The 26,758-nt window shown below is 36.7% G+C and overlaps 1 protein-coding gene across 1 annotated transcript; it reads left to right on the forward strand.

Moving 5' to 3' along the window:
• Nucleotides 1-1,249: 1,249 nt before the first annotated feature.
• On the forward strand, nucleotides 1,250-26,663 carry TMBIM4 (transmembrane BAX inhibitor motif containing 4). Its single transcript, XM_028532488.2, has 8 exons — nucleotides 1,250-1,441; nucleotides 13,007-13,115; nucleotides 14,552-14,657; nucleotides 17,779-17,812; nucleotides 20,227-20,344; nucleotides 25,637-25,682; nucleotides 26,226-26,428; nucleotides 26,471-26,663. The coding sequence occupies exons 1-8, from the start codon at nucleotides 1,345-1,347 to the stop codon at nucleotides 26,472-26,474; spliced, it is 717 nt and encodes a 238-aa protein (XP_028388289.1). The 5' UTR covers nucleotides 1,250-1,344; the 3' UTR covers nucleotides 26,475-26,663.
• Nucleotides 26,664-26,758: the final 95 nt, after the last annotated feature.

The raw sequence follows: 26,758 nt of genomic DNA on the forward strand, positions 1-26,758 counted from the left end.
GAACGCAAATTTGTGTGGCCACTATGGAAGACAGTGTGGATGTTCCTCAAAAAATTAAAAAATGGAACTGCTGTATGACCCAGTGATTCTGCTTCTGGTTATATATCCAAAGAAACCCAAAACACTAATTATAAAGACTATATGCACCCTTATGTTCATTACAGCATTATTTACAATGGACAAGATATGGAAGCAGCCCAAGTGCCCATCAATGGGTGAGATGATAAAGTGGTGTTACATATACAATGGAATGTTAGCCATAAAAAAAAAAAAAAAAAAAATGAAACCTTGCCCTGGCTGGCATAGCTCAGTGGATTGCTGCGAACCAAAGCATCCCAGGTTCGATTCCCAGACAGGGCACATGCTTGGCTTGCAGGCCACAGCCCCCAGCAACCACACATTGATGTTTCTCTCTCTCTTTCTCCCTCCCTTCCCTCTCTAAAAATAAATAAATAAAATCTTAAAAAAAAAAGAGTGAAATCTTACATTTACAACAGCATGGATGGACCTAGAGGGTATTAAGGTAGGTGAAATGAGTCAGTCAGAGAACGACAAATACAATACGATTCCACTTATATGTGGACTCTAATGAACAAAATAACAAACAAAATAAAGCAGACTCATAGACACAGAGAACAGACATGATTCCAGAAGGGAGGAGAGTTGGGGAACTGAGTGGAAAAGGTGTAAGGAATTAAGTTCAGATTGGTCGTTACAAAATAGTCACGTGGATGTAAAATACAACATAAGGAGTATAAGTCAATAATACTGTAATAACTATGTATGGTGCCAAGTGGGTCCTAGAAATATAAAGTGGGTCCACTTTATGAAGTAGATGATTGCCTAACCACTAGACTGTACACCTGAAACATATAAAGTGATAATGAGTGTAAACTGTAAATAAAAAAAAATAAAATTTGAAAAAACCAAGTAAAATTTTCATTTGAAAAATTTTTTTAAAAAATGCACCCCCAGTGTGATTATTGAAGGAGTACACCACGTATGTCTAACGGAGGGACTGCTAGGACTTCGCTTCAAACGCGTTTAGCAACTCTGCACGCCAGAGGATTTTAAAAAAAGCTCGTCGAGGGCAATCTAAGAGAGGTTTCACTTCAGAAGACGCTGAAAATGTGACGTGTCTTCTCTCCAACCCCAACCTGAGCCGCCGTTTCGTCTGTCTAACCAGTTTCTGAGGCAAGAGAGCGTGGATTGGCTAAGGCTTCTCTCCGCAGAAGCCGTTTGGCTCGTTCGGGCTGTGTTTCTTCATCCGGAAGTGGCCGACGGCCGTTGAGGTCTGAGTCGCCTTCCTCGCTCCGAGAGGTAGCTGGGGCTTCTGCTGCCGACATGGCCAGCTCTGACCCCCGCTATCCGTGCTCCTCGATAGAGGACGACTTCAACTATGGCAGCTGCGTGGCCTCTGCCAGCGTACACATCCGAATGGGTACGTAGCCTCCTCCTTCTGTCCTTCCACCCTCGGTCTCCCCTGGTCGGTGGTGCTGCGCAGTCAGTCTCGGGAGGCGGGTTTCCGCTTTCAGAAGGGACAGCGCCCTCCCCGGCCAGTCTCGGAGGGAGAGCGCGGGTCTCCTAGGCTTCGGAAGGGAAGCCCTTCCCTCCTCTGCCTCCTCCCCTCCCGGCTCCGGGAAAGAGCGCCTCCCGCTGTCGGTGCTCAGAGGCACGGCCGGCCTTAGAGAGGCCTTCTAGCCATGTGCTCAGGGATTGAAACTGGAGTCCATACTACTTGAATCCCGTCGTCTTCGGTGTAGAAGGGGGCAGATGGAAAACCTCAGTGGCCTTACCTTGGCATCTTTAAATTAAAAGATGGTTATTAAAACTACGGTTATTTTTGCGGTGAAAATAAGTTTATTGTGTGATCATTTTGAAGCACACCAGCACCGAGTTATCCGCTGGCATGTTTGTGCGTTAGGGCGTGTTTTAATTTTTTATTTGTCTGTCTCCTTTGCTGGATCGTAAGGTCTGTGAGGGATCTTATCTATTCTTGTTCACTATTTTCTCTCTGCAGGACCTAGAACTCAACATACGGTTGAGTATTACTGGGGCAGTTGTTTGAAATGGATGCTTTCTAAGTCAGTCAAAATACAATACTAGTTTTAAGTTAACATGCAATATCCAATGGGCAGAGATTATTCTGAATTTAAAATGCTCAGTTTCACTTAAGTGGAATTCATTGCCCGCTGTAGTTCAGCCAGTTGATTGCAGGAGCTGCCCCAGATTTGCATCGTGTTGGAGCAGTTGGGGTTTGTTCTGGAAAGCTAATTATGAAGCTCTGATGCACTAAGAATCTTGATTTCTAGTATCTGTGTTTTTGAAATTGAATTTTGGAATTATTTTGGCAAGTGAGCTCAGTTTTTTTTTTTTTTTTTTTTTTTGAAGATTTTATTTATTTATTTATTTTTAGAGAGGGAAGGGAGGGAGATAGAGAGAGACAGAGAAACTTCAATGTGCGGTTGCTGGGGGTTATGGCCTGCAACCCAGGCATGTACCCTGGCTGGGAATCGAATCTGGGACACTGTGGTTCCCAGCCTGCACTCAATCCACTGAGCTACGCCAGCCAGGACCAGTTTTCTAAAAAATTAAACATTTTTAAAATTGCGGTAAAATATACATAATATTAAAAGTTAACTGTCTTAACCATTTTTAAGGGTACTAAGGTTCAACAGTGTTAAGTATATTCACATTGTTATGCAACCAACCTCCAGAACGTTTTCATCTTGCAAAACTGTACACTCATCAAAGAATTGCCCACTTACCCCCTCTTCCCAGCCCTTGAACTACCTTTCTACCTTTTGTTTCTCTGAATTTGACCATTCTAGAGACCTCATATAAGTGGAATCATACAGTGTTTGTCTTCTTGTGACTGTCTTGTTTAAATTGGCATGTTTCATGGTGCATCCCTGGTGCAGAATTTCTTTTTAAGGCTAAACAATATTCTCTTTTATGTATAAAACAAATTCATTTGTTGGTGGACATTTGGGTTTCTTCCACCTCATTGTGAATAATACTGCTATAAACATAGGTATAAAAATATCTTTTTGGGACCCTGCTTTCAATTGTTTTGGATATATACCCAAAAGTGGAGTTGCTAAATCAAATATGTTTTGGTAAAAAATTCTATTTTTCCATCAGAAAATCCCAGTTCTTCTTCCTGTATCTCTCCTTGACTTTTCACACAGAACACTTTGGACATTTCTGGTCATTAAATGTGTGGAGGTTTGGGTTTTTTTTTTCCTCCCCATACCAAGCAATTCTTTGTGACACTATCTAGGTGTCCTACAATTTAACTCAATTCTGACACTACTTACCAGGAGACAGTATCAAATCCCACAGGTTAAGGGCTCAGTTCCATAAGGCTGCTCCCACTCCACTTCAGATGCCAGTCACAAGTAGTAGGTCCCCAGGTTACCCACTGCTTTTGTCTGACTTGGCCACATATTGGAGATTTCCATGACCCCATTGTCAGATTTGATAATTTGCTAGAGTGGCTCACAGAACTCAGGAAAAACCCTTTTATTTTCCAGTTTATCAAAGGATAGAGATGAACAGCCAGATGAAGAATACATAGGTCAAGGTCTCTTGGGATGGTCCTAAGAGCAGGAGATTCTCTCCCCATGGAGTTGTGTCATCCTGCCGTGTGCTGGATGTGTTCACCAACCAAGAAGCTCTCTTAACCCTAAAGTATTGGGACTTCTTTATGGAGCCATGATTGACCTTAAGTGCATTTTCATCCTCTTTTCTCAAAAAAAAAAAAAAAAAAAAAGGGTGGGGGAGGGATTGGGCTGAAAATTCCAACTTCTAATCATGGCTTGTTGTTTGGTGACTGGCCCTTGTCCAGGAGCCATCCAGAAGCCAACCCAAGAGCCACTCAATAGAACAAAGACACTCCTATCACCCAAGACATTACAAGGGACCAGCCGTTTTAGGAATAGGGGTGAAAACCAAATATTAGAACAAAAGATGCACCTAGTGTTTTTGTCACTTAGGAAATTATAGGAGTTTCAGGAGCTCTGTGTCAGGAACCAGAGACAGACACTGACATGTATTTTCTATTTTTTAATAATATAGTAATTCTATTTTTAATTTTTTAAGAAACAACCACACTGTTTTACAGAGGCTGCACCATTTTATATTTTCACCAACATTGTGCAAGAGTCCAATTTCTCCACATCCTCACCAACACTTTTTTTTCCAAGTAGCCATCCAAATGGGTGTGAAATATCTCATTGTGGATTTGATTTGCATTTCCCTAATAATTAGTGATGTTGAACATCTTGTATGGGCCTCATATACGTGTATGGGCCATTTGTATATCTTTGAAGAAATGTTTTTCAATTCCTTTGCCTATTTTGTTTTTAATAGACTTTGCTTTTTAAAGTGGTTTTAGGTTCACAGCAAAATTAAGTGTGGAAAGTACAGAGAGTTCCTATATACCCCTGTAATGGGGTGCTGAGCTAGAGATCCCCCCAAATCCCTAAATCCCCACAGCTATCACTTGGGGTATGCAGGAAGTGGTGGAGTAGGGCCTTTGAGAGCTACTTTGCATATCTGGAGAACTTGGCCAGTGTTTTAGTAATATTAAAAGCAATGCCTGCTTGGAGCAGGGGAGATGGGCATGACTCTAACCCAAGATGCACGCATATAGCCGGAGGGGCTTCCTGTGCCCGTGAATCCTAGCCATGCTTACCCAGACGGAGAAAGGCTGAAGAAACCAGAGTGCTGGCTGTTGCGCATGGGTCATCGGCCAGCAGTGACCACGGAATGCTGTGGATGGCTCGCTGAAAACCATGTGAGAAAAAACATGCACAGAGACAAACTAGTTTCTGTGGGGAAGTAGGGACGAAGTGGCCACCCCCCCCCAGTGGGGAGCGCCCTGATTTACCATCCATACCTGCTTTTATTGGGCTCATTTTGCATAATAATTCAGGTAAAGTACAGTACTCATCAGGGGGAAGTAAGGAACTATAGAAAACAAGGAACTTTGCTGGTCTATTGAGTGGGGGTCAAAGAGCTGTAAGACTTTGAGGAACAAACTAACTTCCTCCTTGGACCCCTCTCATTCAACTGAGAGCATTCTAAACAAAGAAGCTTTCACGGTAATTTACATATTCTTTCTTAGGCCTGACCACCATGGGGAATCCGCCCTTTTCAGCACAGAGCTGTACCACCCTGTCATTGTTTCAGGCTTAGCACGGGAACTAAGGCAATAAGGAGATTTTCTCCCAGACGATGAGAACTCAGGCTATGTCAAAGCCGAGGAACGAGGGTCCGTCACCCTCTTTTGCTGCAGCCCCCCAAGTCCTTCTTTGGGGGGGCCTCCCAAAGTGATCGTGCCTGGCTTAGGTCGTTCCCCTCGTGGGGAATCTTACCCGTCTTTGGCTAACCGACCAAGCTTTTTGGGGTTCAGCAGCAGAAGCAGCATTCCTGCCAGGGAGATAAGCTTTTGTCTCCTTGCTGGCTTACGGTTCCAAGGGCATTCCCTTAGCCTTAGCCTAGGTGGGGGTTTCAGCTCCTAATACCAGTCAGGGCAGTTCCCAACAGCTGGCAAGTATAAAACAGTCTGGGGGGAGTTAGACAAGGGGTCACTGAGGGAGATCAAAGCTGGGGATTTAAACCCAGGCGTGGTAGCATGCTGGGGCTTAACCATGCAGTTTGGGAGCCAAGAAGGAGCTCTCTCTTTTAGCCATGCACTCTCTCTTGCAGCCATGCTTGAGCACTGGACCATGGGGGAAGGAGAGTAGGAGAACCATGAGAGGCTCTCTCTTTCTCACTTGCTCTTGATCATGCAGCTGGGGAAGGTGAAGCCTCTTGATCATGCAGCAGCAGTGCCAGGTCTTGGCCCTGCCATTCGAAAGAATGCAGGAGGATTCCCCGGCCCACCATGAGGATACAGTTTTGGATTAAGAACGGGAGCCTAGCCAAGCTCCAGATTTCTATTTCTTTTCCTGAGATATGGTACCCTGACTGGTCTAGTTTGGCAAGAGGAGGCAGGACTGTGTGTGTGTGTGTGTGTGTGTGTGTGTTTGTGGATGTTTTAAAGGGACTTTGGGATTTAATGGCAACATTCTGCCATTACTCAAACCTGTATAACTTTTCAATAAATAATTCTTTTTCATAAGACTCTGGCATTGGGAGTTGGTCACACTGGCAACAGGCAAAAAGAACCCAGAGTAATGGAACCCACAGGGGGTCACTGTAACACCCCTGCCTCTATACACTCAAAGACTCCCCCACTATCAACAGCCTGCACCAGAGTAGTATATTTGTTACACTGTATGAACCTACACTGACACATCATTATCATATGAAGTCCTGAGTTTAAGTTCGGGTTCATACTTGGTATTGAATATTCTCTGGGTTTTGACAAATATATGATAACATATATCCACCATTACAGTATCATACAAATAATTCCACTATCTTAAAAATCCTCTGTGCTGTCCCTATTTGTCCCTCCTTCCTGCCAACCCTTGGCAACCAACTCATCTTTTTACTGTCTCCATAGTTGCCTTTTTCAGAATGCCATGTAGTTGGAATCTTGCAGTATGTGTAATCTTTTCAGATTGGCTTCTTTCCAGTTTAGATCCTTATATTTCTTTTTCTTGCCCAATTGCTCTTTTGAGGATTTACAGTACTGTGTTGAATAGAAGTGGCAAATGCAGGCATCCTTGTCTTGTTCCTGATTTTAGAGGAAAAGCTTTCAATTTTTTACTGTTGAGTATGTCCTTTATTATGTTTAGGTAGTTTCCTTCTATTCTCAGTTTATTGAATATGTTTTGCATTGATTGAGATGATCATATGTTTTCCCCCCACCATTATGTTAATTTGATATATTGTGTTAATTAGTTTCTGTATGTTGAACCATCCTTGCATTCCAGGATTAAATCCTACTGGGCCATGGCGTGTAATCCTTTTAATCTGCTGTGAATTTTGCTTGCTAGTATTTTCATGAGAATTTTTCATCAATATTCATCAAGAACATTGGTCTATAGTTTTCCTGTACTGTCTTTGGCCTTTGTATTGGGGTAATGCTGTCTCAGAATGAATTCAGAAATGTTCCCTCCTCTTCAATTTTTTGGAAGAGTTGTAGGAGGATTGGTGTTAAAACTCAGTTTTTTAGTTTATGTTTTTTAAACCAATATTACATCCTCAGATTCTAACCCATCATAAAGTTGACATTGACAGTGTGACACATTAGAGTAATTAAGAACTAGTATGGAAGTACTAGGAGTGGATAAGAACTCCTGGCTATCTCATGGATGCCAGCGGCAGAATGAAAGTTTCTCCTAATTCCAGAAGTGATAAAGAAAGAGAATGAGTCCCTTCAAAGAAGGACAGGAATAAAAAAAATGGAAGCCATCTCAGGAAATTAAATTTCTGTAGAGGTGGAATCCGTGTATGAATAGAAGGCATTCATTAGAGTGATCTTGTTGAGTCAAGGTACTATCAGTATACATTTAATAAGTAAACTACATTTTTAATAAGCAGCCCTTTTTTTTACTACATGTAAAGGCAGTAAGGAAATAAAAGGTTTGGAAGTCACAGTTGCTGTCCTAAAGGTATTAGGTAGGACAGTAGCAAAACTGATCTGTGATAGCAACTTAATTAAATTCTAAAGTGCTAAGTCCAGATGGAGTTTAGGGAAGGAACTAAGAGCACTGAAATATGGAGAGAAATTACAGTGTTATTTGAACATTCAAAGCTAGCATAACTTTGATTGTATATGTAGATTATTCACAAAATTAGGGCAATAATCCCTTTTATTCTTATATATATTCCATTTCAAAGTGCAACCTTGTTCTTCCATTGGGAAGTGAAATCTATTTTCCCCATCCTTGGAATATGGGCTTAGCCATGTAACTTGCTTTGGTCAATGAGTCATTAATAAATGTGACATAAGCCCTGGCTGGTGTGGCTCAGTAGATTGAGCATCAGCCTGAGAACCAAGGAATCAATGGTTTGATTCCCAGTCAGGGCACATGCCTGGGTTGTGGGCTGGGTCCCCAGTAGGGGTGCATGAGAGGCAACCACACACTAATGTTTCTCTCCCTCTCCTTCTCCCTCCCTTCCCCTCTAAGAATGGGTGAATAAAATCTTTTAAAAAAATGCAACATAAGGAACTTCTTAAGAGGTACTTGAACTTTGGAGTTCACCGTCTCCTATTATGGGAAACTTTCTGCCCACTGAGAGTAATCTCAGGCTAACACTCTAGAAAAGAAAGACAGTATGGGAAGCTATTTCAGCCATCGAGCTGAAATTCCAGACAATGAGGCCATCCTTGACTATCCAGTCCCAGTAGAACCAGCCCAGAGAAGACCCACCCAACTAACATAAAGGTTGTAACCTAGTAACTTAAGCAAAAAAATATATAAATAAATAAAAATAAAAAAAGCTTGTGAACTGGAATAATCTAGGAAACCTTCAAGAAGGAAGTGGAATCCCATTGGAAGGCTGGGTTTAGATATGAATGCTCAAAAATTTTCTAGTAAAAGTATTGTCATTTGCCCTAGAATTACAATCCGTGAAATAATGTATACCTGGACTTTACAGAAAACTAAGCTTCAGAACACTTCTCTAAAATAACAATGATTCTTTGCAGTGAGGCTGGGGGACTAGAAACCAGATTTCATAATCCCTAGATTAGGGTTGTCAAACTCATTTTCACCGGAGGCCACATCAGCCTTGAGGTTGCCTTCAAAGGGCTGCATGTAGAGCTCCTTGCCCCCAGTTAAGGAGTAGTTACATTTATGCTGTCCTAAAATTACCTTCAGCCCTTGGAAGGCAACTGTGAGGCTGATGCCCCCCCCACCTTGTGAAAATGAGTTTGACACCCCTTCCCTAGATGAATGCTTTTTCTATTTTGTCTGCATATGTAGACTATTTTTAAACAAAAAATTAGTCTTATACTTGATTTACTTCTGTATGTCTCATATCACTATAACAATCCTGAACTAAATACCAGAAATAAACATTTGTTCATTCATGAATATTTAAATTCTGCAAGAGCATTTTATTAACTCAGGAGCTTTGATCATTAGGATGGTAACTAAACTGACTACATCTAAACTTTTTAATATTTGGCAATCTGGTAGATCAGGATTTGATGAACACTTTCTACAAAGGCCTAAATAGTAAATATTTTCAGCTTGATGGTGCCATAAGGTGTCTATTGCAACTAGTCAGCTCTGTGATTATAGTGCAAAAGCAGCTGTAGGGGGAAACGTGAATGAGTGAGTGTGGTGGTAGCCAATAAAACTACTCACAAAATCAGGTGGTGGGCTGGATTTGGTCAGTGAGTCATAGGTCAGCATAGTTTGCTGACTCTTGTGGCCGGAAAAATACTATCTTGTTTTAATTAGCATTTGTTTAGCCATGTGAGTGAAGGTGAACATTTTCCTTCCTTTATAAAAATTTATTGGACTCTGTACTGATATTAGGGATATAGTAGTGATCAGATAATATTTCTGTCTTCAGCAGTATTATTTGATTGGGGATAGGTAAGCAATTAAACAGAACATTAGCTATGATAAGTTCTCTGAAGAAAGTAAATAGTGATGGAATAGACCCTCAGGGTTTATAGTGGCAGCTCTTTTAAAGAATGTTCAGAGAAAGGAGGTGACAGTTGTGTGAGAAGGAGCTAGCCAGGTGTATTAGCTATCTCTTGCTTTATAGACTATTACCTCAAAACGTAGAACCTTAAAACAACAAATAGTTACTATCTCACACAGCTTCTGAGAATCGGGAATCTGTGACAGATTTGGCTAGTCTGTCTGGCTCAGGGTCTCTCATGAGATTCTGGTCAAGATGTGGGCTGGGGCTGCAATTGGCTAAAGGCTTGTGAGCTGGAGGATCAGCTATCAGGAAATCTAATGTGGCTGTTGACGGAAGAGCTCATTTCCTTGCCACCTGACCCACTCCATGGGCTGCTTGAGTGTCCTCAACATGGTGGCTGGCTTCCCCCAGGAGCAGGTGATCCTTAAGAGTAATGAGGAAGCTGTAGAGCTTTTTATGACCTTGTCATGGTAATTATGCACACTGTCACATCTCCATTATTTTATTTATTAGAAGCAGGTCACTAAGTTCAGTCAACACTCAATGGGAGGGGACTTAGGCTTCATCTTTTGAACGTGGTGTCAAACAATTTTTAGGCATACTTTAAACCACCACAGTTTTTCCTCTGGCCACAAATTATTTATTTTTCTTCCATGTGCGAGCCAAGGCCCTCTCAAATAGTTTGGCATTAAGGAGACAATATTTATACCCATATACCCAGCATCCACAGTTATGACAGGCATAATTTGGTGGTTTTTTGCCAATAAAATTATTCAGTAAACTTTGAAGGTATCCTGTGCTTCTTATTAAGATTCATTCCATTAGATAAAACATAAACTGCTACTTCTGCCTTATTTTTTTTGTTAGAAGTGAGTCACTTAAAGCAAATGTCAAAAATTGTGGACATATTTTAAACTACTATTCCATATAAAGAAGATAAGGGCATTCTAGGCAGAAGGAACAGCAAGGACAAAGGCCCAGAAGAAGGAAGACTTTGGCATGTTTGGGGAATAGAAAGGTGGCTAATGTGGGTAACGCATATGAGGAAAAGGAAGAGTGGTATGAGATGAGGTTGGATAGGTTCAATATACCACACCTGGCCTTATAGGGCCCATAAAAGCTTCTAAATTTTGTTGTAAGTGTAAGGAAAACCATTACAAGTATCAAAGCAGAGAATCACAGGATATGGTTTATTTTACAAAATCAATCACTCTTACAGCTGTGTGGAGCACAAATTAGGTGGGGCTAGAGTGAAAGCATGGAGACCAATTAGGCTACTCCATTAGTCTAGGTCCAAGATTATACAGACTTTGACTAGAGAGGTAGCAGAAGAAACCAAGAAGTGGACATGTTCTACACTGCAGCTGGAAGCAGTAGTAGTTGTTAATGGGTTGGGAAGAGGGAGGGGAATCAGATGACTCCTACATTTTCATCTTCATGGATGTTGGTACTGGTTACTGAAGAGAAGACTGGGAGAAGGACAGAATTAAGTAGAAATGAAGTTATTGCTTTGGCTGGATTAAGTTTGAGATATTAGAAGGAGAGAAATCAGGACTCAAAATAGAAATAGAAGGTATTGCTGTTGGGCTCGTCTTTTCATACTGAATCTTATTTTTCTCTGTGATCTGTGTGTGCATATCCTTTGCCACTTTTTATATTAGTTATTCAAAATGGGTATCAAATGTTGCTTTTTCCTGGCATTTAAGGTCTCCCCAACCCACTTTTTTTTAATCCTCACCTCAGGATATACCTATTGATTCCAGAGAGAGAGGAAGGAAAGGAGAGAAGAGGAGAGAGAGAGAGAGAGAGAGAAAGAGAAAGATAAAGATAAACATCTATAGGTTGCTTCCCCTATGTGCCCCTCCTGGGGAGTGAATTCACAACCTAGGTATGTGCCCTGCCTGACCAGGAATCGAACCTCTGACCTTTCAGTTTATAGGATGATGCTCCAACCTACTAAGCCACAGCAGCCAAGGCAAGGTCCCATTTTTAAAGAGTATAGAAAAAGCTGTGGTCTGGAATATCTGCATAAGGATTATTTTGGCTAAGCACAGGTTTCTGCAAAATGTTTTTTAATTACAAAAGTAATACACATTTGTTAGTGATATATAAAAAACACAGCTTAGCAAAGAACTGAAGATGAAAATCATCCTTAGTCATACTACCCAAAGAAAACTATTATTAACACCCTGGTCTGTATTCTTCCTTTTCTTTCCCCTGTCAATATTTGCCATTCATTAATTCCATATAAATTTATTTGGCTGAGTGCTAGTGGCATGAATATGAATAAGACATTCTCCATATTATTAGGGAGACTGTAGTCTTTTTTTTTTAAAGATTTTATTTATTTATTTTTAGAGAGGGAAGGGAGGGAGAAAGAGAGAGAGAGGGAAACATCAATGTGTGGTTGCTGGGGGCCGTGGCCTGCAACCCAGGCATGTGCCCTGACTGGGAATTGAACCTGCGACACTTTGGTTCACAGCCCGTGCTCAATCCACTGAGCTACACCAGCCAGGGCTGGTAGACTGTAGTCTTAATAGTCTAATGGGAGTGAAAGACAAGTAGGATTTATCAATTATAAAGTAAAATGATTAGAAGTATGTTTAGGGTCCCTTGGGAACATGAGGAAGAACATTTAATTTAGACTGGGGGAATGTGTCAGGTTGAATCTTGGAAGGTGATTAGCAGTTAGCTAAGAGAATGAGGGGAAGAAATATGTTATTATCAGTATACTTACATAGAGGAGGTGGGAACTGTTAATATTTTATTTCTGAAGCTGGTGGTGAGTTGGGTGTTCAGTGTATTATTTATATTATCTGTATAGCAGAAGACTTGAATTAAAGTATTTTTAAATCATTAGGCCTTGGAGTCATTCATGGATATTGATAAAATATTCTGAAAGTAAGAATTTCTTATTGTATAGAAATTAGAGGCAGAGGGTACTATAAATGAGAAATAAAAATAGGTGTGTGAAAGTAAGTTTATATATTGTTTGCCTTTTAAGGAGAAGTTTGTTTTAGGGAAACATTTGTACTGCTTGGAAATAAAAATTATTTTGTAAATTTATATGTAACTATATGCTTTCTACTCCTGCATCTCAGTTTCAATACAGAATTCTTTAAAAATACTGTGTTTTTAATCTTTTGTTTCATTGTATGGTGCTGTTTACATATATGTGTTTAGTACTATCTTTTTATTTTGATGAAAACGCTTACGTTCTGGCCCATAAATTTTGTTAAGTTCATGCTTCTTAGAGGATAGTTACCATTAGAATTGTCTTTCTTTGGAAGCATTCTCTTTAAGTTTTAGTTACAGATTACATTATTTGGATTAAGATTTAAGAAAATACATATAAAAATTTAATATTTATGAAAAGAAATTTGATCTTGCTGTTTTATGCTAAATGCTTAAGAAAATAATCATGTGTAAATTTTTTTTTTAGCCTTTCTAAGAAAAGTCTACACCATCCTTTCTCTGCAAGTCCTCTTAACTACCATGACATCTATGTTATTTTTATACTTTGAGTCTATACGGACATTTGTACATGAGAGGTAAGATGATTCTAAATCACTTTCATCCACTGCATATGATCAAAAGGGCATAAACAAAGTTCTTTTTTTCTATTAACTTTTTATGTTTGAGCGTAAAGAAGGTTCATTATTGACTCTTGTAAATAAGATTAGTTTTGTTTTGGCAAATATGTTTTCCCAAGTGGTTGGTTCTCTTTTCATTTTAATGCTGTTTTCTTTAGCTGTGCAGAAGCTTTTTATTTTGATGAGATCCCATTTGTTTATTCTTTCCTTTATGTCCCTTGCTCTAGGGGACATATCAGTGAAAATATTGTTGCATAGAATATCTGAGATTTTCCTGCTTATGTTCTCCTCTAGGACTTTCATGGTATCATGACTTATATTTAAGTCTTTTATCCACCTTGAGTTTATTTTTGTGTATGGTGTAAGTTGGTTATCGAGTTTCATTTTTTTTGCGTGTAGCTCTCCAGTTCTCCTAACACCATTTGTTAAAGAGGCTATTTTTACTCCATTTTATGCTTCTGCCACCTTTGTCGAATATTAATTGACCATAGAGACTTGGGTTTATTTGGGGGCTCTCTATTCTGTTCCATAGGTCTACGTGTCTGCTCTTATGCCAGTACCAGGCTATTCTACAACAGGGTGTTTACTTCTGGACTTTTTAGCTTACAGTTTTGTAGGGTTAAACCCTTACCTCCTGGAATAGTATTCAGTGTGCAGTTTTTAAGACTTAATTTTTTGTGCTTTTATTAGACATATGCCATGTCCCCAAAGCCTAATAAAATGCTTGAAAAATAAAAGTATTTAATAAATGTGTATTTAATTTATCTTAGTGTCGGCTTAGGATAATTTCACTGAAGAGTTTTCAGAGGAGCTCCATGTGATTTATCTCAAAGCTGTTTAAGATCTGACCTCCAAAGTGATTATTTTCAAGGCTAAAATAGATTCTTTATTACAGGAAAGGTAAAATAAGAAATAAATATTTTCTTAAGAGTACACAATTTCTATCCTCCCTGCCCCTACAGAAGGAGTCTTGAATTGTTAGTTTGTGATTTGGGGAAAATTCTTTAATTTAAATTATAGCTATATAGCAAATACCCTAAAAAAGTAGTTAGGTATAAAATATGTTTATTATTTAATAGCTTTTCTTTGTCTTTTAGTTAAAATGCAATATGCTAGTTGCAAAAATTATTCAAATATGATAGAAATTCATGAAGTAAAAAGGAAATTTTTTCCCTTTGCATTGTGGGCTCTTTTCTTTGTCCGGCTGCTCCTCCCCATCTCATGCTCCTCAAATTTCCCAGATGGAAAAATAATTTTCTTACCGTTTGGTGTGGATCCTTCCAGACTCTTTTTGTACTTTCACAAACACATAAAATAGACATATGTTATTAAATTTGATAATATTATTTATGCTATTTTTTAAACTCGAAACTACTTTTCATTTTGTCTTTCAGTCCTGCCTTAATGTTGGTGTTTGCCATTGGATCTTTGGGTTTGATTTTTGCATTGACTTTAAACAGATATAAACATCCCCTTAACCTGTACCTGCTTTTTGGATTTGTGAGTACTTTGACAATTATCTGTCCCTTTAACATTTATTACTGAATTTTAAATTTATTTACCTAATTGAATGTGTGTATGTATAATCATAGAACAAATTAATGAGATTTTTAAAAATTTGAATATTTTAGGAAATTTCCTGTAGTCTCTTACTCTGTAAAATGTTTTAAACTGTCAGTTTCAAAAGCTTTTTCTGTGTTATGATGTAGTCAAAAAAATAATGAATTGGAATCATGACTGCCAAATATCTAGAATGTTTGCCACTGTCTGGTTATGTGACATATGACAGGGCATGTACCTAAGTTTTCTCATATGTAAAATGAAAATATTAAAGTTGATTATCCCTGTGATACTTTCTACCCCTAATATTCTGTGCTTTTCTTGAGAAAAAATTATATTGTGGCCTTCATTTCATAGCCCTTAAATTGAAATCTTTATGCCTAACTCCTCAATATTACTTTAATCTTATTACACTGTTCTTTTAAAGGACCATTTTGTTCAGTTGATGTGCTTTACTAACATTTTTCAAAATCATTGTTGGGGGAACTCAAGTTTAAGTCATGTTTGTTAAGATACTTGTGAAAATTAAAATCTAAGCTACTACTTATAAAAACTCAGTCTTAGAATATGACCAGAATGAGTTGGTAAGGCTCCAGTTATATATTTTTAAAATTATTTTTCCCATTCTCATATCCAGTGTGACTTGGGTTCTGACTTAAAAATTTATATCAAAACATTCCAAACTAATGTTAAGAATATTTATAGTCAAATAAGATTGAAAATGCTATTTATCAGATTAAACTGCCTTAAACTAAAGAAAGTTTATGAATTCTGATAAGTTTTTGGTTAATATGATGAAATAAAAGCTCATGACTTTGGAAATTTCAGTTATAAGAAATGTTATTTATTTAAATATTAGGCTCTTCTGTTTGCCAGGTATCAATACTCTAACTCAAGTTATCACTAGTAGTAGGGAGTTGATTTTAAGGATATAAGTAAGATCTTGGGAACCCACCAACCCACCCCATAGGGCTTCAAGGAGAAGAGGAACTAGAATGAAGGTTCTAGAAATGATGCTGTTGTAGGATATTCAACAGCAAGAGTTTGTGGTCTCCTCTCCCTTCTTCCATTACATTTCTTCTCTGTTGTGCAGCTGTCCTTACACAGAGTTTTCCCCTCTGCTGTCTTTGGTTTTAACATGGTTTATTGTGGGCTCTCATGTGATTCATGAACGTTTTAGCTTTAGCTTCTGCTATCATTCTCTGAGTTTAGATTTCTAAGTGATCTGATTGGTACAGCTAATTAATGACACAGGTCATAGCCAATATGAGTTGACAGCCCCTGGGTTAGATGCCAACTCCTGTCCCAGTCAGCTGTCCTAAGATAGAAAGAGGAAATACAAAAGGAAACAGCATCATGTAGAGTTCCTCTTCAACTCTAAATATAGGCAGTCTGCCTTCAGACTCTTAATTGATTTCTATGTGGGACAACAGTATGGACCAGCATTTGCCCAGCAAGGAGAAGACCCACTAGAAAAGCATCAGCCAAATGCTTACAGGCAAGATATGGTCACTTACTGCTACAACTATTGATCATTTAGCTACAACTAGCTAAAAGTGGCTTAACAAATAAGGAAGTATGTAAAATGCATTTCTGATTACTTAGAGACCTCCGATACTAGTTTATTTTGTCCTGTTCCACCAAAATAGGAAGGAGATGGATCTCACTTTGCCTTAGGAGGCTGTATGTGTGTATGTGTATATGAATGTGTGTGTATGCACATTTAAAAAGAGGCATTATTTTATGATGGTATGTTTTCCTAGTTTTACCTTTTCTTTTGTTTATATATTTTTTTCTTCTGATACTTGAGTATGGTAGGATTTCTTACCTTAAATCATGTCACAAATATCTAGAATATTGCCCAGAAAAAAATATTTTCTATCATCTTTTGCTACTACTTCCTTGACACTATCAACGACAAACATAACAAAATGTATCAATGGCATCACTGTCTCCACATTATAATTTCTAATACCATTTTTGCTCTGGTTCTAATGATTTATTGATTTCAGGTAGCAAAGGTTTATAGGGAATGCTTCTATGTATCATTGTACAGCCACTGCTGTTACTTCTAGCTTTGCTTTTATGATAAGGTCTATCAGATGGTTGATTAAAAAACATCTAACTAGAGTAAGCATATAAAACAAGATACAGATATATAATTAAGGGGAAAAAGAATCTAGAGGTTAAAGCTAAATACTCCTAAGTCTTTTATTTAGGATCTGAGTTCAGCTGCTTCTGACATGGTTTAAAGAAGATGGCTTATTTTTTTTTTCATGTAAAAATATGAATGTTTAGTGGAGCTGTCATGGGCCAGGTACCCGCTATGGTTCAGCTATTCCTAGGGTGATGTGTTATAAGATGTGTACCACTATATCTATATTCCATCCAGTTATGTGTTAAAAATGAGAAGAGGAAGGGGAAAACAACTTCTTTGTTTTCAGAAGTTGTATACATCTTTACTCATGTGCTGTTGGCTAGAATATAGTCCTGTGGCCAGATTTAGCTATATAGGATACTGAAAAATGTAATGTTTAATCTTAGCAAACTGTGTGTCCAGGTAAAAATTTTGTTACTAAGGAAGAAAGAGAGAATATTTGGAGACAGTTTTAAGAATCTGCCACACCAGAGTGCTATCTATATATTTAATATTAAATTAAGAATTAGTGATTCAATATAGTTAATATTCCTGAGTTTGAGTGAGATATTTAAGTTTGTATAAACATCCACGTGATTTACAATTTCACTTTTATTTATATTACACAAAGAAAATAGAATTTTCTGTGTTATTTCTATAATCTTCCTCTTATAGATACGAAAAATTTAGCTAGAGTTTAAGGAGTGATGGGATCACAATTAGAATCTAAATATTCTCACTCAATATATTGAGGTCTCATTTTCACTATGGTGGACTTCTCTGTTTCATATACTTCAAAAGACTGCTCTGAAGCTAAAATGAGATCATGTATATGGAATCACATTGAACTAGAAATGGGAACCATGTATATGACATAGTATAAATTTTGCATGAATTTATATAATTCCAATTTCTTTTTCTTAGACACTGTTGGAAGCTCTGACTGTGGCCTTTGCTGGTAAGCCATAATTGTGCTTCTGTATGTTATACTTACTTTTTAAAAAATTTGTGAACTTTATTTTATTTTTAATTTTTAAAATTTATTTCTTAGCCCTGACTGGCATAGCTCAGTGGATTGACCGCAGGCTGTGAACTAAAATGTCACAGATTCAGTTCCCAGTCAGGGTACAAGCCTGGGTTGCAGGCCATGACCCCCAGCAACCACACATTGATGTTTCTCTCTCTCTCTCTTTCTCCCTCCCTTCCCTCTCTAAAAAATAAATAAATAAAATCTTTAAAAAAATTATTTCTTAAAGATTATATTTATAGCATTTATTTTTAGAGAGGGGGGAAGGGAGGGAGAAAGAGAGGAAGAGATACATTAATGTGTAGTTACCTCTCACACACTCCCTGCTGGGGACCTGGCCTGCAACCCAGGTGTGTACCCTGACTGGGAATTGAACTGGCAACCCTATGGTTTGCAGGCCAGGCCAGCACTCAATCCATTGAGCCATACCAGCCAGGGCTACACTTACTTTTTAATGTAGATAAATATTCTGGGTAAAAAGATATTTGGTGCTAAATCTGAGCATCATGGAGTATTATATTTAAAAAATATGGCAGAGGATGAAGAATTTCTAAAATATAAGCAAACATTAGATGTTTAAACTTTCCATATTCAGCTGAGCTTAGAGGAAGTGCAAAAGAATTAGAAAAATAGGAATGGAAAACAATATTCAGTTATGTTTATCCATTTATAAAAATAAGACACCCATAGCTAATCTTTTCCCTAATTTAAAGGGATCTTAGAGGAGCTGATAACATGTTTTGAGTCATGCACTTTCATCACAGCTCAGCCTCTTAAATTGCCTGCATCATACTATGTTTTGTATTATATCCTCATATTTTATCAAAACACAAAAAAGCTAGTAATTTCGGTTTTGTATTTGGTGTTAAATATGTGTTTGAAAGGAAGTATCTGCTATAATTACTCGATGTACCCTATGTAATGCCTCAAGTGAAATATTTCATGATTTGTTAACAATTTAAAACATTATCTCAGATGATTAATCTGGAGAATCAAAAGGGTCAGCATTAACTGTTACTATCAGTAAATTGCTAATCCTTGTGGTTAATATAGTTATCTATTTTATCAGTACTTTTTAAATCTTTCTGTGCCAGTTTATTGAATCTATGCATTCCACCTCTTTTTATAAATGAATCAGAATATAAGAAAATAATAACTACTAAAATAAACAGGACTGAAATTTCACACCACAGGAAGTATTATTATTTACTTATTGTTAGTATTATCATCTATTATGTATTATTAATGTTATTATCAAGTCTAGCTCTGCCCTCCCTGACTCCCACCATTTCTAAGGGATGTAGAAAAGAGATTTATTTCATGGCTATTGGAACTGGGGTAGAAATACATAGGTGGGATAATCTGAGAACATCATTTTCCTCATTATGATAATATCTTTCCACATAATTGTATACTGAAATTACTGACAAGAAGCAAAAGTGATTTCACGTTTTATCTTATGCATTCACCTTCCTAATCCTGTAATGGCATAAATAGAAGAATTCTAATAATGTAGCACTTAGAATAGAAATAACTTGGATAATTAATCCCTGACAAATTAAAAATAACTTAAATGATTTTGGGTTCAAAGCAGTTAACTTCCTTTAAAGAGGTTATAATTTATCATAAATTTATCATTTAATGATAAATTTAATCACTTAACATTTGATATCATTTATCAAAATGTTAACCAGTTGCATTGCATTAGCCATAGTAAATCCAGAATATCATTCTAAATTATGGAAGGAAATTTGGTATACAATGTACTCTGAGATACTGCAGATTTGGATATAAGGCAAATGGTGGTTGGTTTCTGTTCTCTGCAGGGTTGGTGAATGGCACACGATGCGAAATAGCTCTGATATTTTTCTTGCCCAATTTCTTTGATTTGGGCTGATGAACTTGGTGCAATTAACCAGGTGATTGCTAGAACTGCTGTATCCAGGAATGCCCAGCCAGCCACAGTACCCAGAATCATCCCTATTGATATCTAAGCCATAATGCACAATCACCACAGATAAACTGCAGCTGTAACAGGGATTGGGTGAGAATCAGTCCACCATATCCCTAAATTCCTAACTGGCTAGCTATATAATCTCTGGTCATTTCTTTAATTTCATAATAATGTGACTTCCTTATTTTGTATTAATGAATACTTTGGAGCCTATTGCATTATGGGTGTGGTTTTACTGTATCAATTAATATTCAAGGCTAAATAAGGAATCTTTTCATAATTGTTTTTATTGCCAAGTAGCACAGTTAAAAGCATTTCATTTAAGTCCTAGAAAAAGCTGTTTTACATTATGTTTATATGAATGTTTAATCAGTATTTTTCACTTTTACAGTTACTTTGTATGATGTGTATATTATTCTGCAAGCTTTTGTACTGACTACTGCAGTATTTCTTGGTTTGACTATGTATACTCTACAATCTAAGAAAGATTTCAGCAAATTTGGAGCAGGGTAAGTTACATATTCATGGCTATGATAGCTACCTTTAATATTATAGATAGTTTTGAGAGAAGTGCTATACTCTTTTAAAGTGGAGTGTAATGAAAGTTTATCCCTATGAGTTCTAGGACCTGGCCCTACTCTCCCAGAATATGCAAGGACATGAAAAGTGGCTTTGAATCATTTCCTTCCCCTCTATCTTGAAAGGGAAGTAAATGCTGTCCCCGCCTTCCCCCCCCAAAAAATCAGGTTTCCAGAGAGTCTAGGCTTGTGTTCTTTATGAATTTTATGAATGGTATGGAACTTACCTATATTATTTAGGTCTTTGTTTTAACATAAATGTTACCAAGACCATCCACATCTTTGTGGTAAAAGCAAGAGTTTGGAGGTGTCTTCATGAACCTTAAAATCTTTCGATCCATTTGATTAACCTGTATCTTTCTTCAAACTAATAGATACATGGAATGATCCTTTTTATATTACGATAATGGTACTTTGTTGCCCTCACTTGTTAAGAATGAATACTCTTTAAGCTCACCCTGGCTTCCTGTTGGCACATAATCAGGCAACCATTTTCTGTTCTTTTTCCTGTTACAACACTAAAAATTTACAAAAGTATGGTCTTGCAAAACTTTCTTTTCTCTCCCTTTTTTTCCTGGTTATCCAGATTACCAGAAATCTCTGCTGGGATAAAATATAGTTGGTTAGGCAACACTGATAATTGTGCAACATGCATATAGTTGCATTAAAATGGAGTTTGATTTAGGGGCAGGTAGTATTTTTTACTCTTATTTGGGGGGGTGTTTCATACATATTTGTGGCTCTATATGATGAAAGATTTGCTCTTTGCTTCTTCCTATCCCAGTCTCTAACTGCCCCACTTCTTCCCCACCCATTCTACTATAGTCTCTAGAACTCCTTCCTGGTATTGGGTTGGCCAAAAAGTCCGTATTTTTTTTCTGTAAATTAAAAGATACATTTTAAAAAATAATAAAATAATAAAAAATAATTGAAATAAAATAAAAACACTTGAACAATTAAAATAAAATAAAAAATAAAAGACACATTTTTCATTTTCACCAATAACTTTATTGATTTGGATAGTTTGAGTATGTCAGTTATATTCCGCAATGTATAATGTTGATTGTTCTCAATTAATGTCTCAATTTGACTGCTGTCAACTTCACCTGGTCTACTGACCACGATGGAGCTTCGTGCAACAAGAAATCTCCAGCATGAAACTTCACAAACCAGTTTTGACATATTTGATCAGTCACAGCACCTTTTCCATACACTGCATAAATCTTTTTTTGCATTGCAGTTGTGTTTTTACCTTTCTTGAAATAATAAAGCATAATATGCCAAAAATGTTGCATTTCTCCCATCTTCAATATTAAAATGGCTACACAAAAATTCACCAGTTTTGATGTTTTTTTTAAATGCATGCTGATATGACAACTGTCACAGTACAATCTAACAAAATTGTTCTAGTGAAGTTAAAGACAATTAAGCATTACTAGAGCCATCTTAGAAAAAACAAACAAACAAACAAACAGATTTTTCTGTAAGATAGAGAATCCGTAAGTTGGGTAGAATTTTTTGGCCAACCCAAGAAATAATCTCCCCTATATTTCGGTCTCTTCGTAATATATTCTTTCTTCTTCCTTATCTCAGATGAAATTTGATTCCTCTCTGAGAACTATTCTCTAGCTGTTCCTTCTTCAACTCAGTGGTGGGAGTTAGTGTTGAAAACTGCTTCTGTTCCCTGGTGCCACTTTTCATCATTCCTTCAGCATAATAGAAATTCATTACTTTAAGGCTTATCCTTTCTGGTGGTACACTTCTTATCCTTCCTCATTACTGTCATTGATCCCCTTGTTGGTCAAGCCTCCCTCTTTTTTGAAGACCTTAGCATCAAGCTACATGTTAGGCCCATCAGCTTTGCCATCAGTATCTCTGGACCTCTTCGACTGCAGCAGTTTTCATTTCCCTGCCATCGCTACTTTGTGGACCTTGCCATCACAAGGTATTGTTCCGTTGGTGAAATCTTAAATGCCAGTGTCCCACTTTCTTTCTTCAGCCTTCTATCCTTCTATCTCTCGAATTTCTTTACTTCCACAACACCATTCTATGGTGCCTGTTCTTCAGCTACTGTTATTGTCATAATAAACTGTCCTTCATCTCAGACCTAGGAGTCTCATGTGTCCTATTAGCTTCCATGAAATTGTGTCAGGCTAACTCATTAGTTTCTAAGGCAAAATCTCAGATGATCTGTAGTTCTTAATCTCACCTTCCCATACTTCTTGGTGCAGAAGCTCTGGAGTTTCCCCAGGGTTTAAGTATGAAAAAGCAAGTGCTGATTCCCTTTCAATCTTGAAGGATCTATGCTATGAGGTGGTGAGATACTTCATTCTAACTATTGTGTGCCAGATGTATCCTGACAAGTTTTGTGGCCATTTCACCAAGAGAGCTGAGGACTGGAATCTCACCATACCTTCAGTTCACTGCACTGAATTATAATACATGTATTTAATTTATTTAGTTCTGTTGTTAAAGAACATATTTTAAGTGATTTTAGTCCTTTTGCATTTACTGAGATTCATTTTACAGTATCTGGGTTAATATCCTTTGTGTACTAGAAGATGTATATTTTGCTGTTGAATGACTAAAAAGTGTCAAATAGGTCAAGTTGCTTGATAGTATTGTTCAAGCCTTCTGTATGCTTACTTATTTTCTGCCCACTTATTCTATCAATGTAAAAGTGGTACTGAATTCTCCATCTGCAAGTGTGGACTGGTTATTTTCTCCTATCAGTTCTATGACTTTACTTCATGTTATTTGACGTACTCTTTTTAGGTGCATAAACATTTAGGACTGTTATGTCCTTTTTGTATATGTGCCTTAGCATTTCACAGATGTTAATGCTTATTAAGTAACCTAACACTGGGCTCCCATGGGCATAACCTCTGCACAGTGTCAATGCAAAGAAATCATCAGCCAAGTTTAATTTTAACTAAGTCCACAGTTCTTTTTTTAAATGTTTTATTATTGTTCAATTATAGTTGTCCCCATTTTCTTCCATTACTCTCCCCTGCCCTGCCCACTGCCTCCTCATACATTAATCCTTTCCCCAGCTTTGTCCTTGTCCATGGGTCCTTTATACATGTTCCTTGACTTGACCCTTCCCCTCCTTTTTCCCCATTTTTCACCTCCTGCCTCCCCGCTGGTCACTGTCAGTTTGTTTTTCCTTTTAAAGACCCTTTTATCATTATGAAGGGGTCATCTCTGGTAATATCCTTGCCCTAAAATCTACTTTGTTAATGTAGCTACCCTGGCTTTCTTTTGATTGTGTTAGCATGGTATATCTTTTTGTTTGTCCTATCTGTTCCTTGATCCCTTTTTCCTCTTCTACTCTTTTGGGTTGTTTGATTCTATTTGTCTACTTTATAGTTAATAGCTATAGCTCTTTTAAATAGAAGCTGCTCTAGGTTTTACAGTGTACATGTTTACATTATCACAGTCTACCTTTAAATAACATACCATTTTATGTATAGTATACTTATTGCTGTTCTCCCCTGCCTTTGTACCATAACTTTTTGTTCTACATATTATAAACTTTATAATACATTGTTAATAATTTGGCTTTAAACATTAAATTATCTTTTAAAAAGATATGAAAAATAGGTGATGACTTTTATGTTCATCCACATATTTACCATTGCTGTTCTCCATTGCTTTGTATAGACCTAATTTCCATCAAATGTTTTCCTTATGCCTGTGGGATTTCCATTTAATACATCTTATGGTGCTGGTCTGGTCTCAGCTTTTGTATGTTTGAAAAAAATCTTTATTTTACTTTTGTTTTTGAAAGTTATTTAATTTTATTTATTTATTTTTTGTACTTTAAAGATGTCACTCCCCTGCATTCTGGCTTGTGTAGTTTTTGGACAGGAAGTTTGCTGTCTTTCTTATCTTTATTCCTTTGTACATGTTTTTTTTTTTTTTTAAATCTCCTAGCTACCTTTAAAATTTTCTTAGTCATTTGATTAATATTTTCAGTAATTTGACTATGATATTCCTGGTATTTTTTTCCCTTGCTTCTAGGATATATCAGTTTAAACTTTTCATCAATTTTTGAAACGTTTTTGGCTGTTATTTCTTCAAATAGTTTTATGTTCCCCTTTTTCCTTTCCATTGAGACTCCAATGACATATATGTTAGACTTCTTTTTTTTTTTAAGATTTTATTTATTTTTAGAGAGGGAAGGGAGAGGGAGAGAGAGAGAGGGATAGATAGATAGATATCAATGTGTGGTTGCTGGGGGCCATGGCCTGTAACCCTGGCATGTGCCCTGGCTGGGAATCGAACCTGCGACACTTTGATTCGCAGCCCGCGCTCAATCCACTGAGCTAACCAGCCAGGGCTTAGATGTCTTAATGTTGTTCCACAGTTCACTGATGCTTTGTTCATTTCTTTCTAGTTGTTTTTCCTCTGTGATTTATTTTGGTTACTTTCTGCAGCTGTAATGAAGTTCAATAATCTTTTCTTTTTCAGTGTCTAATCTGCTATTAATCCCAGTCAGAGTATTTCTCATTTAACATACTGTATTTTTTAGTCTATGGAAATTCAGTTCAATTTGTATTTTTTAACTGTGTTTCTTTCACTTTTCTCATGATGATGCTTTCCTCTATATCCTTGAACTTATGGAGTATATTTTTAATGTCATTGTCTACTAATTCTATTTTTGTGTCACTTCTAAATTTGTTTCTATTTTTTAGTGTATATATTTATATATATATATCTATAAATGGTATCATATAACTTTAGCAGTGGCAAATTTATGTACATAATTAATTTCTATAATACATTAGAATAAAATAGAGAATACATTTGGGAACTTTAATAGATATGCATATTCACAGAATAATCTGTTATTTGGTTTAAAATGCAATTACTTTTTATTTGTTCATGTATGTATTTTCTAGAAGTTTTATAGATTTCTGTTAAAATACTTCTAATTTCTTTCTACTTAAATCAGAATTTTCTTTGCATTTCATTTGAAACCTTTAAAAATTGACACTCTTCACTAGTTTTGTATACCATTTTAACAAGTGTTGAATAGACAGTTGTTCTTTTAATTTCTGGGTATTCTACAGTATTCATTGTATCTTTATGAATTCAAACATTTAAATTATTCTTTGACAAATATCAGGATGCATTTATTTTTTGAGAAAATATTGAATGGGTTTACAAAATTTTTTATAAGGAACAATATTCTAAATTATTAATATTTTGTTTTTATAGACTGTTTGCTGTTTTGTGGATTCTTTGTTTGTCAGGAATCTTGAAGGTGAGTTGTTTTAGAATAGTAACTTAAAATATAATTCTAGTCATCTCAATATAAATAATCTCAAAAAGCTATGTAAGGTATATTCTTATGATAGTACACTTGGTTATAATTATCTGAAATGTTTGTATATAGAGTGAGTATAAAATTATCTTTTGAAAAATCAAGGTCTTATGTTAACATCATTGATTGAAAAAAAAGATGAACAAATGAGTTAAATTACACAGAAAGTAGCCCTCATTTGTAATTGCTAACTTCCAAGTGGCACATGCAATTATGAAAAAAATATTTAATATTTGGGATGCTACTGTTCAAAGCCAAGTGGGTAATTTAATAGCGTATTATCCATTGATTCATCCATTCATTCTTTCATCCAACAGAAGCCAGAGTGGACCTGCTTTGCCTTCCTCTGCTTTTAACATTTGTATTCAAAGTTGTACAGCATTATTAAATATATATGTAGCATATGTAACTTAAGAGCAAGTAACTTAAGTGTTTAATAGGGTTCTTTAATACAAACGTACTATTTTAATCTTTTGCCTACAGTTATTTTTTTACAGTGAGACAATGGAATTGGTGGTGGCTGCTGTAGGAGCCCTTCTTTTCTGCGGGTTCATCATCTATGACACACACTCACTGATGCATAGGCTGTCACCTGAAGAGTATATATTAGCTTCCATCAGCCTCTACTTGGATATCATCAATCTATTCCTGCACCTCTTGCGGTTTTTGGAAGCAGTTAATAAAAAGTGATTGAAAGCAGTATGTAGAAACTAATTCATTCATAAGAAGTGACTGAAAATAGGATACAGAAACTGACTCATTAATAATACTTTATTACTGACTCAGTGATAAAGTTAGAGACATAATTGACTATTCAATACTTTTATTAATTTATTGTATGCTCTGTACTTCAGAGGTATTACTATAATACAGCAGGTCCTTGGATAATGTCATTTCATTCAACGTCATTTCATTATAATGTTGATGAGAAAAAAAATTGATTCCCAGCCAAGGCCACTGTTGGTGTGATGTTTCCCTATGTCTGCATAAGCTTTCTCCAGGTACCTTGGTTTCCT

Source organism: Phyllostomus discolor, chromosome 2 (genome assembly GCF_004126475.2).
Source record: "Phyllostomus discolor isolate MPI-MPIP mPhyDis1 chromosome 2, mPhyDis1.pri.v3, whole genome shotgun sequence".
Lineage (NCBI taxonomy): Eukaryota > Metazoa > Chordata > Mammalia > Chiroptera > Phyllostomidae > Phyllostomus > Phyllostomus discolor.